Source organism: Erinaceus europaeus, chromosome 14, assembly GCF_950295315.1.
Source record: "Erinaceus europaeus chromosome 14, mEriEur2.1, whole genome shotgun sequence".
Lineage (NCBI taxonomy): Eukaryota > Metazoa > Chordata > Mammalia > Eulipotyphla > Erinaceidae > Erinaceus > Erinaceus europaeus.
Window position 1 is genome coordinate 24,796,594 of NC_080175.1, and position 15,598 is coordinate 24,812,191.

The 15,598-nt window shown below is 48.7% G+C and overlaps 1 protein-coding gene across 7 annotated transcripts in view; it reads left to right on the forward strand.

The window, feature by feature from the left end:
* Positions 1-15,598, forward strand: part of SH3PXD2A (SH3 and PX domains 2A) — a 262,938-nt gene that overhangs the window by 142,704 nt on the left and 104,636 nt on the right. For all 7 annotated transcript variants that reach the window (XM_060171382.1, XM_060171386.1, XM_060171384.1 and 4 more), the window contains one exon: positions 5,696-5,772. In XM_060171382.1, coding sequence (XP_060027365.1) covers positions 5,696-5,772 — 77 coding nt within the window. The remainder of the gene's footprint in view (positions 1-5,695; positions 5,773-15,598) is intronic.

The following is a 15,598-nucleotide window of genomic DNA, read 5'->3' on the forward strand; positions in this document are numbered from 1 at the left end:
CGCATCGCTCCATAGATACTTTTTTAATCGTTTACTGAACATCACTACCTTATGGCAGGTACGGATTGTTTTCCTCCAGTTTTCTTCTCGGGCAGTAGTAAAGATGATCTCTATTAACTCTAGACTTTCAGATGCTTATCCTTGTTGTCAGGATGTGTGGTTAGTCCATCTAAGCCAAAATTACTGGAAATAGAGTAGAGTAGTTCTCTGAGGGAAACCTGACAGGGTTGAACCGGCCACTGCTTGCTACAGCTATAGGGCCAGCTCCTCACCAGGTGCCAGGCTCTGTGGCCTTGAAGGGACTCAGACAAGCCCCTGGTGGGAGCTTGTAGCTGTAGCTCACAGCAGAAAGTGGCCAGTGTGTGTGGATGTTCTGGAAAGAGCGAGCTGACTCCCAGCTCAGTCACTGAAAGAAGTCATTCTGATAAGGGGGCATTGGCCTAGACAGTGATGACCACTGGGCACAGGAGAGTCAGCTGGAAGGCTATGAACATCAGACCAAAGATTTCAGATCCTTAATTTAACTGACTGTGAAAAGATTGTGCAGGGCCAGGAGATGCCCTGGTTGAGGCCCTGGGTTCCTCACGTGAGAGTGCTTGCTGTCCATGGCACAGAGGCAGCTCCGTGGATGATGGAGTGGTGCTGAGGTGTTCACCTCTCTCTTAAAACGAAAAATAGAGGAACTGGCAGTAACACAAAGCTACCATGCCAAGGACCCCAGTTTAATTCCCTGGTCTCCATCTACAGGAGGGAAGCTTCACAGATTGTAAAGCAGTGGTGCAGGTGTCTCTGTGTCCCTTTCCTCTCTCAATTTCTCTGTGTCCTGTCAGAAGAATGAAAAGAGGCAGGGGGGTTAGGGAATGGTCACCAGAAGCAGTAGATTCTTTGTACAGTCACTGAGCCCCAGTGGTAACACTAGTGGCAATAAAAATAAACAAACAAACAAATGCAAAAAAAATGCCCTGGGAGGCTGCTCAGTGCCTGAAAGAGGTCCCAAGTTTATCCCCCACCACCACATTAAAATAAAAAGGGGCCTAGGAAAACAGCATAATGGTTATGCTGTACATTGTCTGTCATGCCTGAAGCTCTGAGGTCCCAGGTTCAATTCCCAGCACCACCATAAGCCAGAGCTGAGTAGTGCCCTGGTCTTAGTCTCTCTTTCTCTCTGTATCTCCCTCTCTTGTTAAAATAAATAAATAAATAAATAAATAAATAAATAAATAAATAAATAAATACTAAAAATAATGTATAAGGGTTGTGTATGGATCAGTTTGTCATTTCTTTTTCTCTTTTTTTCCTTTCTTTCACTTTCTTTTCTTCTTCAGCCTCTGCTGCTGCCTCTTCTTCTTCTTCATCTTCTCCTCCTTCTCCTCCTTCTCCTCCTTCTCCTCCTTCTCCTCCTCCTCCTCCTCCTCCTCCTCCTCCTCCTCCTCCTCCTCCTCCTTCTTCTTCTTCTTCTTCTTCTTCTTCCTCCTTTCCCTTCCCTGTCGTTAGAATTCGGGGCCCCAGCAGGCCGGGCTAGCTTCGTGGCGGCAGACAGAGACTTGGGGACACACAGCTGGGCTGGGAAGCTGTATTTCTTTATTCACGAACAACGATTCATAAACTAACCCAAACTAATCACCACACAGATCTGTCCTGCATGCTTCTTCTCCGGCCTCCGCACCAAGAAGTCCGGAACTACGTAGCATGGGGGTGGGGAGAAAGAGAGGCGCGAAACTAGCAAGGGCCAAACCAATTCTCCTGGCGGGGAGAGCGAGACCAAACCAATGTGAAGCATACAACACTTCCCCTTCTTTCTCTTCCTCTTCTTATCACTACCAGGATTATCTCTGGGGCTCAATGTTGTTACTATGATTCCAGCATTCCTGGCGGCCATTTTTCCTTCTTCTAGCATTTGCCATTCTTCCTTAGCCAGTCAACAGCATCAGGTTGAGCCTGATGTAAAGTTTCAAGACCTCCTTTGAATCTGGAGAGGTGGCAGTCGCTGACTATGTGGGTCATAGTCTGTCTGGAGCCGCAGGGGCAGTTCGGGTCATCTCTGGCTCCCCAGCGATGGAACATAGCGGCGCACCAGCCATGGCCTGTTCGATAGTGATTGAGGAGGGCCCAATCATAACGTGCTAGGTCAAAGCCAGGTTGACGCTTGCAGGGGTCTGTGATGAGGTGTTTGTTCTTGACCTCAGCTGACTGCCAACTCTGTTTCCAAGAGACTGGAACAGAGAAGTTCAGTGTAGGCATAGGGGACCAGATTGGGTGACGAGACGTCAAGCGTTGGACAGGGTGGGCGAAGATATCCGTGTATATTGGCAGGTCCGGTCGAGCGTAGACGTGGGAAATGAACTTAGATGATGCTGCATCCCGACGAATATCTGGTGGGGCGATGTTGCTAAGAATTGGCAGCCATGGAACCGGGGTGGAACGGATGGTTCCAGAAATTATCCTCATGGAGGAATATAATTTGGAATCGACCAAGTGGACATGGGGGCTACGAAACCATACTGGGGCACAGTATTCTGCAGTGGAATAGCATAATGCCAGAGATGATGATCGTAGTGTGGAAGCGCTCGCGCCCCATGAGGAGCTGGCCAGTCTTGCAATGATGTTATTCCTCGCACCCACCTTTGCTGCAGTTTTTATGAGATGTTCGTGAAATGACAGGGTGCGATCGAGAGTAACACCAAGATAGACTGGCTGAGCTTCATGCCGGATTCTCGTATCATCAAGCTGCACATTAAGCTCACGCGAGGCCGAGGCATGGTGTAGATGGAAAACAGATGATACCGTTTTTGCAGTGCTAGGGATTAGTCGCCATTTTTTACAGTAATCAGATATCAGAGACATGTCTTTCGTGAGTGTTTCCTCGAGGATGTCAAACTTGGATGCCCGAGTTGCACAGCAGATGTCATCAGCGTAGATGAACTTCCTTGAAGAAGTTTCTGGAAGGTCATTGATGTAAATATTAAATAGCGTAGGAGCCAGAACAGAGCCCTGGGGGAGGCCACTTGAGACAAGTCTCCATCTGCTAGACTTGTCACCCAGATGCACCCAGAATCTTCTGTTTTGGAGAAGAAACGATATAGTGTTGGCCACCCATGGAGGCAGGCATCTTGAGATCTTGACTAGGAGACCACGGTGCCAGACCGTGTCATAGGCTGCTGTGAGATCAACAAAGACAGCACCCGTCTTTAAATTCTTCTGGAATCCATTTTCAATGTAAGTTGAGAGGGCCAGGGCTTGTTCGCAGGTAGATCTTCCTGGGCAGAAACCAGCTTGGGCGGATGATAGGAATTTCTCTGTAAGAGGAGAAATACGTGACAGAAGCAGCCTCTCAAGGAGTTTGTAACACACGGAGAGGAGAGAAATTGGTCTATAGCTGGTGGCCAGTGTTGGGTCTTTCTTTGGTTTCAAAACTGCTATTATCTTCGCACGATGCCAAGTTTTGGGCATAGATTCGGATTCCAAGATGTGGGACAGGAATGTAGTGAGCCACTTCTTTGCCGCGGGGCCCAAGTTAAGAATGAGTTCTGGGGTGATGTTATCATAGCCAGCAGCCGTTCCTGGTTTAACCCTCTTCAAAGCGTCTTCCAGTTCAGACAGTGTAAAGGGAGAGAGTTTTGGAGATGGACAAGATAAACGGAAGTGGGATGACCACTCATGGGAAATGTCTCTTTTCCAGACTGGGTTGATCTTAGCACGTCCAACTTGAGTTAGCTGACTGGCCACTGAGTTTGGAGATACGGGAGGATGGGAGACTGGAGGGAGTTGGCTACCGGCACCCAGACTGTGAAGAATCTTCCAGGCCTTCCTACTTGAGTGGGTGATGTTCAGACTTTCCATGAGTTGTTGCCAGCGGGTTTGGCGTGCTGCATCCAGGGAGGCAATGAGATGGTCAGCCACATCTGGGTTGCCCGACTCATCATACTGCTTTAGTAGTTGCTCGCATTCAGCATCAAGACAAGGCGTATAGTTAGCATGTCTCCCACAAGGAATGGCTTGGGAAGCTGCTTTGAAGATGGCTTGGCAGAAGTGCCTGTAGGAATCTTCAGAGGGGATAGAGTTAATTGGAATTGCAGGAATAGATTTGTTGGTAAGATCACTGAACAGACGCCAGTTTGCTTTCCGAAAGTTCCATCTTAGTTTCTCCAAGCACAGAATCAGTGGGAGCTGGAGACCAATGTGGATGATAGCTGGGTGTGATGACTGTGTGGGAAGATCTTGAGAACTTGTCTCGTAGCAGGAAAGGCTTGGCCGTTGACTGTGCTAATCCAGCACAGGTCGGGTGACGAGTCTTTATTCCATCTAGCACTGTGAAAAGAGCCTGGCTGTTTGGGATCGTATAATAGGGAGAGGTCATTCGCTGAAGCCCAGTCGGCTAAGATAGAGCCATCAGCACGAGTGGAGGAATATCCCCAGTCTTGGTGATGACTATTAAAGTCTCCAACGTAAACGGCTGGGTGATTCGGGCTAGGCAGGACCTCGTTATCCCATGAGGCACTGGGAGGCTTATATACGTTGACGAGCTGAATAGTTCCAATAGTAATGGAGTCGTAGAAGGTCGAAGAGGCCGTATGGTAAACGTTGCAAGATACGATTTAGCGTAGATGGCTCGGCCGTGTTTAGGATGGAGATTATAGCATATTAAATCGAATCCACTGATGGTGAATCGAGCAGCTTCATCGACTGCTATATGTGTTTCTTGTAGGCAAATAACATCTGCCTGATGCTGTATCGCCAATTGACCAATAAGAACGCGTTTGGCAAAGGACAGCCCCTCAACATTAAGTTGGAGGACTCAAAGAGCAGAACCAATAGCTTGAAAGCTGTCAGGAGCTGCTTGTTGCTGGCTTTGAAAGTGACTGGGATCCATGTGGATTCAGTCGGCTAGGAAGGATCGTCAGTTTCCCCAATGAATGGGTACTCACAGGATGCCATTTTTTCTTATGTTTAGTTTTTCTTTCTATTTTATTAGATAAGACCGAGAGAAATTGAGAGGGTAGGGAGAGGTAGAGAGGGAGAAAGAAAGATCAACACTGCAGACCTGGGTCCTTGTACGTAATAATATGTATGCTTAATCTGGTATGCCACCACCCAGCTCCCAGTTTGTTATCATTTCTTTTAGCTGGCTCAGAAGATCCTGTTGGGGAGGTCTGAGAGGCCAACCTTCCCTGTAAGCCTTGCCCATACCTGCAGGGGTGTCTGGCAATCACCTGTGACTAGAGGCAGTGTGTACTAAGAGGCTGGGACGGCCAGCCTTCTTGGGCACTGGCCTGTGCCTGCCCTGGAAGTAGCCACCCACCCAAACTAAGAATAGGAATTCCTGCCAGACAGGCGGGGAGGAATGCTGATTTCTCAAGGAGGGTTGGGCCTGAAAACAAAACACAGCATGTGGGTTGGTCCAGTCTTTGTATTCATCCTCCCAGCCCCTTGGGAGCCACGCCCACATCGGTCACTGATCCTGCCATTAAACCCAGATGAGGCGACTTGACCAAGATGGCAGCCTCCAGGGCTCATTCTCTGCCAGAGCGGTCCTGGACCCTCAGCCTTGAGCGCCTCCTGCCCCCTAGGAGAGGTGACTCTCCTCTCTTCCATGACAGTAGTGGTGGTGGCAGGTGGGAAAGTAAGAGGGCAGGAGTCTCTGGTGCTTTTGTCAGCTTTGTCAGAATCACCAGGCTCATGACCATCTCTCTTTCAGGCAAGATCCTTTTCCGGAGAAGCCACATCCGAGATGTTGCTGTGAAGAGGCTGAAGCCCATCGATGAGTACTGCCGGGTGAGTGTCTGTCTGGGGAGAAGTCTGTCCCTCTGTGAAGGAAGGCAGTCCCTTCAAAGCCCTTCCTCTGCTATGGGGCAGCATAGCAGATGTATCCAGGGGCCTGAGTGTGGGTATCCCTCTATTAGGGGTTACCGTACCACTGAGCTTGTCTTTGTAGGAGAAGGGCCCTCGAATCACAGACAAGTCCCAACTCCTCTACCTGGGCATGTCTGGGTTTACAAAATGTTATTTTAAATCACTTCCTCTGGCTTGGGAACTACCGTAAGGGGCCTCCTGCTGGAGCAACTCTGTAGGTAGCATTTTGCTAACACCAGAGAACTGTTCCTGGAATTCCTCTTGCAGGGTTTTGAGTTCAGTAGCACCCAAAGTAGATATTAGTGTATGTATGGTCACCTCAGTCTTGATGGATACAGGAATTCGCATACACCTCTTAATAGCTACAGGTGCACACACACCCACACTGAAACAACCAGTAGCAGATAGAAACAGAGCCTGTTTGTGTCTGTCTGCTCTGATGGGAGTCGAGAATCCTGGAGTGAGTTTTAGAAGGCTGTGGGCAGGCCATGTGTTCCCAAGAAAGCCAATTTTCAGTGTCCCTTACATGTGACCAGGATACATAGGTTCAAACCCCTATTATTTTCATGAATTTGAGCAAGTGACTTCCTAGAGCCTCTGTTTCCACAGCTGTATAACGGAATAACAGAGTAAGCAGTCCCTCTTCCAGTGTTGGTGTGTGTGTGTGTGTGCATGTGTGCGCGGGTGGGGGGGGCGGGGGTGGACAGGCACACGTGAAGCAGCAGTGCTGGGACCAGAAGAAGCTCTTTACAGAACTAACATTTTGTTGTTATTGTTGGAATAGTCTGTGTTATCGCCAAGAACTTCTGGCTGTGACAGAGGTGTAATTTCTCAGTTAGATGAGACCTTTGATGAAACCTAACTCAGGAATCTCAAGGACAGACAAGGAGGGAATAACGTTTTTCTGGATGTGCTGGTTTATATAAGAGTGAGAAGAGCTGGGGTGACATCACAGGGACCCACCTATTAGCTGGAGCGAGCTTTGCATTTCTGGGCTGGGGATGTAGCACAGTGATAGAGTGCACAGTTTGCATGTGTGGAGCTCTGGCAGCACACACACACACAGTAATGGGATAATATTTGCCAGGTACAATTATGTATAATTGTACCTGGCAAATAAAAATGTTTAACTAGGGGTTGAGCAGAGGTGCACCTGGTTGAGCGTACAGGTTACCGTGGTTAAGAACTCAGGCTCAAGCCCTTGGTCCCTACCTGCAGGGAGGAAGAAGCTTCACAAGCTTCACAAGCAGTGAGGCAGCACTGCAGGTGTCTCTTTCTTCCTCTCTCTCCCCTCTCTCCCTCTTTCTCTCTGTCTCTGTAAGAAAAAGAAAAATCCTCGAGTGGTGGAGTCATCACACAAGCACCAAGTTCCACTAAGAACTCTTGTGGTAAAAATAAATAACTAGAAAATGTTTAACTGAAAAGTAAGTTGTTGGGGCCAGGAGAAGGCTCGCCTGAGAGAGCACACACTTTATCGTGTGTGAGGACCCCAGGTTAAGCCCCTGGCCACCACACGGAAAGAGCTGCATGGGGGTGGAGCAGTGGGACAGTGCTGTGGCATCCTTCTTTGTGTCATTCCCTTTTTTTTTTCTCTACCTCTCTCTTTCTGTCTAAAGCAATTTTAGCTAATTAAAAGGAATGTTCACTAGAAGTGGTAGAACTTTACAGTCATGAAGCTCTGGCGGTGAAATGAAAGAAAGGAAGGAGGGAAAGAAGGAAAATAGGGAGAGGGAGGGAAATTACTATGGCAGGGGGTGTGCTCACCTGGCAGAGCGCAGGATTTGCGTGCCTGAGACTCCTGGTTCAATCCTCAGTGCCACAGCTACCACAGTGCTGCTCTGTCTTTCCATCTCTATCATCTATCTATCATCTATCTATCATCTATCATCTATCATCTATCATCTATCTGCCTATCTATCTTTCTATCATCTTTCTGTCTATCATCTATCTATCTTTCTATCATCTATCTATCTTATCTTTCCCTCTCATCTTCCTCCTCTCTCCCCCTCTGTCATAGGAAATAAATAAAATAAAATTTTTTAAAGTAATTGTCAAAATTATTAACTGGTATTCTGAGGCCCACAGGGAGACCAGTTCTCCTGTGTGCTCCCCGTTCACCTAGTCTTGCATTTGTATCTGCAGTGCTTGTACCTGATCACATGCACTGCCTTAACTGGAAAGGATGCCCTGGTGATGAATTTGCTTGTATGAGAAACTCCTCTTCTTCAGATCAATAGCCATTTACCCCTCTAAAGGACAGTTAACATTTCTAGCCCGGCGGATGGCTGTAGCCTAAGTTTTCATTTTTCTTTATTCCTTTCCTGAGAAGTCACATAAATGAAATAAATGGGCAGAGCTAATGGAGGAGGGAGCAGAGGGCAGGAGGTGAGTTTATGGCTCCCCACAGCCAGGCTCCTTGCAGCTGGGCTGTGTGGGAATACAGCCTCCTAGGTTATGAGGAGGAGGAGGGGGAAGGGGAGGTGAGAGGGGTGGGGGAAGAGGGAAGGGGAGCAGGAGAGGGAGGGGAGAGTGTGTGGGAAGAGGGGGGAGGAGGAGGAGGTGGAAGAGTGGAGGGGGAGGGGGAGGAAGGAGATATCATCTTATCTCCTGAGATCAGGCTTTGGACACAGGACTCCTGGATTTGGATGGCAAGATGGTGGGGGCAGTGGCGCTGCTGGTGTCTGGGGGAGCCTTTTAAGTGGAGCCACCAGAGGAGGGACACCCTAACCTGATTAGCGCAGAGGAGGGTGGCTGGGAGCCAGCCAGAGCAGGATGTCAAAGGGTCACCACACAACCATCTAGCGGGCTGTAATTGAGCCAGGAAGGCAGGGGCGGGTGACTTTCATTCTCCTCAGCTAGAATGCCAGGATCTGTGGTCCGATTGTCTGCGCCCTTGGCGTGAACTTGGATTGGTCGTGATGGCTAAGCCCAGCAGCAGTCTGCAGCCACCCAGTATGGCTTGTCCAGGCTCTGCTATTCAGCCATCCAAGCTCTGGGCACTTACTTGAGCTTCAGTACCTCACTCAGTGTCTCTGCCTCTCCTCTCCCACAGTCAGATTCGAGGTGTTTAGTTTGTGTTGGAGCTACTCCATCGCCAGCCCCTACCTTGGCTTTATTTATTTATTTATTTATTTATTTATTGCCTCCAGGGTTATCGCCCGGGCTCAGTGCCTGCACTATGAATCCACTGCTCCTGGAGGCTATTTTTCCTATTTTGTTGCCCTTGTTGCCTTTGTTGTTGTTATTATTGTTATTCACTGTTGTTGTTGCCAGATAGGACAGAAAGAAATCGAGAGAGATGGGGAACACAGAGAGCAGGAGAGAAAGGTAGACACTGCAGACCTGCTTCACCGCTGGTGAAGTGCCACCCCCTCCCCCACCCCCGCCCGCCCCCTGCAGGTGGGGAACCAGTGGCTGGAACCAGGATCCTTACGCTGGTCCTTGTGCTTCAGGCCATATGTGCTTCACCCACTGCACTACTGCCCAGCCCCCTATTTATTTATTTTGAAAATTATGTATTTATTAGCAAAAGAACAGAAGAAACAGGGCGTCACTCTGACTTCTGTAATGTCAGGAATCCAGCTTTGATCATCACAGGCTGGAGAGATACCACAGTGCTTATGTAAATCTGGGACCAGTGCACACTCACCCTGCATGCTGCCTAGAATCTCCTGCCCAGCTGCCCTTATCACAGCTGCCCCTCACACCCTGCTCAGCACCTCTGCAGACTTGTCTGCAGTCTGTGCCATGTGCAGCTCTGCTTGGCTGACCCCCTTCTTCTCCCCTGGGCCCAAGCCTGGATTCTACCTGTAGTTCAGGCAAATACAGAAGAATGAAGCAGGCTCAATGCATGGAGCAGCCAGACACTGGGATGAGCCTGGGCTTTCAGGGGACTGCCCAGACTTTGGGCTCCCAACCCTTGCAAGCCAACAGTGGTTTCCCTGCTGCTGCAGCTTGGCAGTTAATTTTGAACATACACAGAGCAGATGGGATGAGCACCATAGAACATTTACCAAGTACCAGCCAGGTGACTGATGTAGTGCTTGGGGGGGGGGGTGTTTATCAGAAGGAGTTCCAAAGACATCTCTCTCATGCCAAATGAATGTACCAGCCAGCATGGCTATACAGTTTATATGCCATGATTCTGTCACCTCCACACATTGAAAACTCTCACACCTCTCCACAAGAGGATGACTTCTAGGGTTCTACATGGCTCCTTGAGGCCATTAGTCCCTGTGTTTGAGTCTGCAAGCCCCTCAGCTTCCTTGATAGCCATCTAAGAGGGCCAGCGGGGCAGATTGGAGGCATCCAGGGGTGCTAGTGGAAAGTCAGATGTATGGGACTCCAACCCCCCAACATCACCCAGAGCAGCTGCACTTTTTCCGATGGGATGTCCACTGAGTAGAAAGCAGAGGCCTCTGTCATCAAGCAGAGTGAGTGAGGTGTTTGTCAGAACCAGCCACTGCCCAGAGGGAGGGCTGTGCAGCCCGGGGCGGTTTTGATCCTGGGGTCTGAGCAGTCAGCCTGGGGCCCCCTCTCGTGCTGCTTGCGCTTATGAAGACTGGGTGTGTGCCTGCTTGGGTGGTATCTGGGTGGAGGTCTCAGAGAGACATGCCATATAGTTGCCCCTCCCCGCTGTAAATCCACACCATCTGGGATGATGGCACAGAGCTAAATGGTGGCTGGGGGCACCAGCTTCCCACAAGTGGTCCTGTGGGCCCAGGAACTGGAAGCTTCAGGGAAGTTTTAGATTGGGGGGAGGGAGGTACTGGAAGGATTGTCAAAACCTGGTGAACACATGGCCCTGGAGGTGGTGCTGTGGGTAAAGTGTTAGACACATAAGTATGAGGTCCTGAGCTTGATCCCTGGCACCACATATGCCAGAGTGATGCTCTGGTTCTCTCTCTCTCTCTCTTTGTTATTAATAAGTACATAAATCTTAAAACAAAAACCAAAATTAAAACAACCCTATAGGGGTGGGGGGCAGGGAGAATACAGGTCCAAAAAGGATGACAGAGGACCTAGTGGGGGTTGTATTGTTATATGGGAAACTGGGGAATGTTATGCATGTCCAAACTATTGTATTTACTGTCGAATGTAAAACATTAACTCCCCAATAAAAGTTTTAAATAATAAAGTAAAATGTTTAAACCTAAAAAAAAATAATAATAATAATAATAATAATAAAACAACCCTATAGACTCTTTTGTGCCTCTTTCTAGTCTCCCTGTCCCAGGGCCTCCCTGCCCTGAACCTAGACATGCACTGATACCAACAGGCCTTCAGGTCTACTCTCTGACAGCCCATAGAGCCCAGGACAAAAGTAAAGCATGGGAAGGAGACTGAAGTCAGCACAGCTGCCCTCCTATAGACGTTTCTGTGCTCTGGAGCTGCAGGGGTCTCCATACTCTAGACTGAAAGGGTCTCCATGCTCTAGACTGCAGGGGTCTCCATGCCCTAAACTGCAGGGGTCTCCATACTCTAGACTACAGGAGTTTCCATGTTCTGGGGCTGTAGGCGTCTCTGTGCCCTGGAGTTAAAGGGGTGTGTGCCCTAAGCAGTGACCTCTCTGGATTCTGAAGGTTATCAGCTCATGCTGATTCCTTATTATTCTCCTGCCTTGGGCTCCTCAGGACCCTCCCACCTCACTGAGTCAGAGTCCTATAGAAGGGCTCATTTTCTGTTATTCGGAAAAGCTGACTGGCAGATCAGACACTGAGCTCACTGTCAGTGGTGCTCTTTACAGTTTTGGAGCCATCACTCTTAGAGCTGAAAGAACTTTCATAAAGTCTCTAATTTGGATTTGCCCAGCATGTCCCAGGGACGACTGCTAGTGGGAGTTGTTTGGACAACCTGGCAGATCGCTGTGTGTAATAGACAGAGCTCTGGAATGGCCTGACTCCAAAGCTTGCTATGAACTCCCTAGGGAATTACTTAACCTCTCTGCTTTGGTTTCTTCTTCTCCTGTGAAATTGGAATCATAGTCACACCCATCTCCAGAGTTAGCATGATGATTAAATTAAAGTCAGTCCCCTGGGATCATTATTTCTCAAAAATAGAGTGTGAACAAAGTTCTAAGGGTTCCTTTCCTGCAGGATTTCTGCCACCCTTAACAATGCACTGAAGGTGGTCATAGGTTGGATGCTATTGCCTATGTGGTCACAGAGTCCAACCTATGATAAAGGTGTTCCAGGTCATGTAGCTTGAGATTCCAGACCTGGTCTGTTTTAGCCTAGTAGAAACAACCAGAGAGGTGAGGTGAGGTGAGGTGCCCAAGGTCACGTAGCAAAATTATGAATACAGCACTGCAACTCAGGACCTTCCCATTTCTCTCCCCCCCCCCCCCACTTTCTGGTATTCACCACTGCTCTCACCCAGAGAATAAAGAGGGTGGTGACTACAGTATAGCAAGATATTTGCTGTGAGCAGGGCTCTGCAGACTCATGGTCTCATTCAACCTTCCAGTAGGGAGGTGTGGTATAAAATCCAGCCTACAGCCTCCTGGCAGGCGGCTCAGACAATGGCAGACAGAGCTGACACACATGAGGTTCCGAGTTTGGTCCCTAGCACCTTCATACACTCCCAGCCTGTTTCTCTGTTTCCCTAGTGGGGCAGGGGTCCTGGGAGGTGGGGTTCCAGGACACATTTATGAGGTCATCTGCCCAAGGAAGTGAGGTTGACATCATGGTAGCATCTTCAACTTGGTGGCTGAAAAGTATTAAGATATAAAGCAGAACAAATCTTTTAATAATCATGGACCTAAAGGTAAGAGTATAGTAGATGAAATTTGGGGCCTTCATGTTGGAAGAAGCTAGGACATCTATTTTAGGTAGATTCTGAGGAGGCCATAACTTCAAAGAAGGCAGGTCACACCTTCAGCATGACACAGCCTTGAATGGGGGAGTCAGGTCTCAAACCCATACCTGCCTGGCCAAGGCACCTAGTTTCTTTCCTTTTTTAAATTTATTTTATTTTTTATTGGGGGAATTAATGGTTTATAGTTAACAATAAAACACAGTAACAAAAAGTAAAATACAGTAGTTTGTACATGTATAACGCTTCTGTTTTCCACATAGCAATTCAACCCCCTCTAGGTCCTCTGCCATCATGTTCCAGGACCTGAACCCTCTCCCCCACCCCAGAGTCTTACTTTGGTGCAATATACCAAGCCTAGTCCAAGTTCTGCTTTGTGTTTTCTTATTTTTCAACTCTTTTTTAAAAAATTATTATTGGTGATTTAATAATGATCAACAAGATTGTGGGATAAGAAAGGTACAATTCATACAATTCCCACCACCAGTGTGAAGGCACCAATTTTCAGTGCCCAATAGCAGAATTTTTTAACTGAGCCAGGGTGGTGCCCTAAAAATGCCCATACCTCTGGCCTCATCTGGGTCTGTGGGTGCCTGGGGTCTGACCATTGTCACCAGCCCAGGCCTTGGGGACTGGCATCTCATCACCCGGTGCTCCTGCCAAATGATTCTGGCCGTGGTGGACTTGGCAGCAGTTCTGCTAGACTCTTGTCAGCCTGCAGCCAGGACAAGCCCTGCCATGCGGCTCTCCTCGGGCTCTCTGTGAAATACAGATGCTGTGCTGCATCCACCGAAAGGCCTCTTTGTCTGGGGCCCTTGCAGCCCATGCGTCCTCTGCCCCTCAGTGCCAGGCTCTGTCGATATGAAGAGCCCCTATGTTCACGGTGTTGCTGGGGCTCCGTGGCTGGGTGGAGTTATCTGCAGTGCGCTGGATGGGGTGGAATCCTGCCCCACTTCACCCTGTCAGCCATTCTGCTCACATCCTGAGCCCCTGCCACCCATTTTCCTGCCTCTTGTCCATTCTGACACCTTGGTGCCCCTCCTAAGACCGCCCTGCCCTTGCTCTGCACAGAGCTGACCTCTGCTTCTCTCTGTCTCTCTATCACACACATCATCGTTTTTGTTGTTGTTGTTGGATAGAGAGAAATTGAGAGAGGAGGGGAAGACAGCAAGGGTCTGAGAGAAAGACTCCTGCAGACCTGCTTCACCACCTGTGAAGCGAACCCACCTGCGAAGCGAACCTGCAGGTGGGGAGCTGGGGGCTTGAACCGGGATCCTTACGCTGGTCCTTGAGCTTCACGCCATGTGCACTTAACCCACTGCGCCACCACCCGGCTCCCCACACATCATCTATTTGTTTTTCTTTTTCTCTTTCTTTCTTTTTTAAATTTTATTTACTTATTTTTGCCTCCAGGGTTATTGCTGGGGCTCAGTGCCTGCACCATGAATCCACTGCTCCTGGAGGCCATTTTTTTCCCCTTTAGTTGCCCTTGTTGTTGTAGCCTGTTGTGGCCATTATTGTTATTGTTGATGTCGTTCATTGTTGGATAGGACAGAGAGAAATGGAGAGAAGAGGGGAAGACAGAGGGGGAGAGAAAGACAGACACCTGCAGACCTGCTTCACCGCCTGTGAAGCGACTCCCCTGCAGGTGGGGAGCTGGGGGCTCGAACCGGGATCCTTGAGCTGATCTATTTGTTTTTCTGTCTCTGACTTTTCCTATCCCTGCTGCTCTATCTTAGTCCTTCCATCTTCGTGACCCCCCCACCCCAGTCTCCCTCTTTTTCCTCAGTTTTTCTATTTTTCTTTCTCTTTTCCTTCCTGGGAGGGGCGGGAGGGGGAGGGAATGCCACAAATTATGAAAACTTGAGGGATGGGGAGGTAGAGTAGTGGTTTTAGAAAATACTTTCATGCTTGAGGCTCTGAGGTCCCAGGTTCAATCCCTAGCATCACTATAAACCAGAGTGAATAGTAGTCTGGTTTAAAAAAATTTTTTAAAAAAAAAAACTAATGAAAACTTAAGCACTTTGGGCAGTTTCTATCCACCTTCTGAGCCTGAGGCTTCATTTCTCTGTTTGCTGTAGCTGCATGTCCCTATCACAAACAAAAGTAGCAGTCTTTCTCAAGGACAAAATGGGATGGCACAATGCCAGATGTGCTCCTGTGAGGGCAAGGGCTGAGAGTGGGCCATCCCTGCAATGCCAGGGCACTGCCAGCATTGGGCACACACTGGAAGACCCTCATGACAGGTGATGGGAGTCAGCTGGGCTAGAACACCATCTGCCTTTGTCTGGTCTGTCCTCAGATGTGACCTGTCAGAAACCCTTGGAATATCCTGCATTCTAGAAGGAGCAGGCGACCATACGGTACAGTGTCGTCTTACCTGATGCATGCCTGTATTTGCTGGCCAGGTGTGGGCTGGTCATCCAGAAGGGTCATCTGGGAGGATGCCTGAAGCTTAGTGCCATGTTGGAACTGTTACCAGAAAATGGCACAATCACTTATGTCTTCCAGAACACCAGGCTTCTACGACTGCAACCTAAGGCCACATGTGTCCCCCTTGTGGGCCTCATTATCATATTTTGCTATTATTGGATTGTAAGCTTCTGCATACTCATTCATTCATTCATTCATTCATTCATTCATTCATTCATTCATATGCAGAATGCCTGCCCCAGGCTAGGTCCTTTGCTGGGAAATGTGGACACAGCAGCAAGTAGGACAACAGACTGAACTCCCTCTCTGTGCAGCTTTCTTTCTTTCTTAATTTCTTCCTTCCTTCCTTCCTTCCTTCCTTTCTTGCCTCTAGGGTTAGTGCTGGGGCTGGGTGCCTGCACTACAAATCCACTGCTCCTGGAGCCCCCACCTTTTTTTTTTTTTTTTTTTACCAGAGCACTGTTAAGCTCTGACTTATAGTGGTGTGGGGGATTGAAACTGG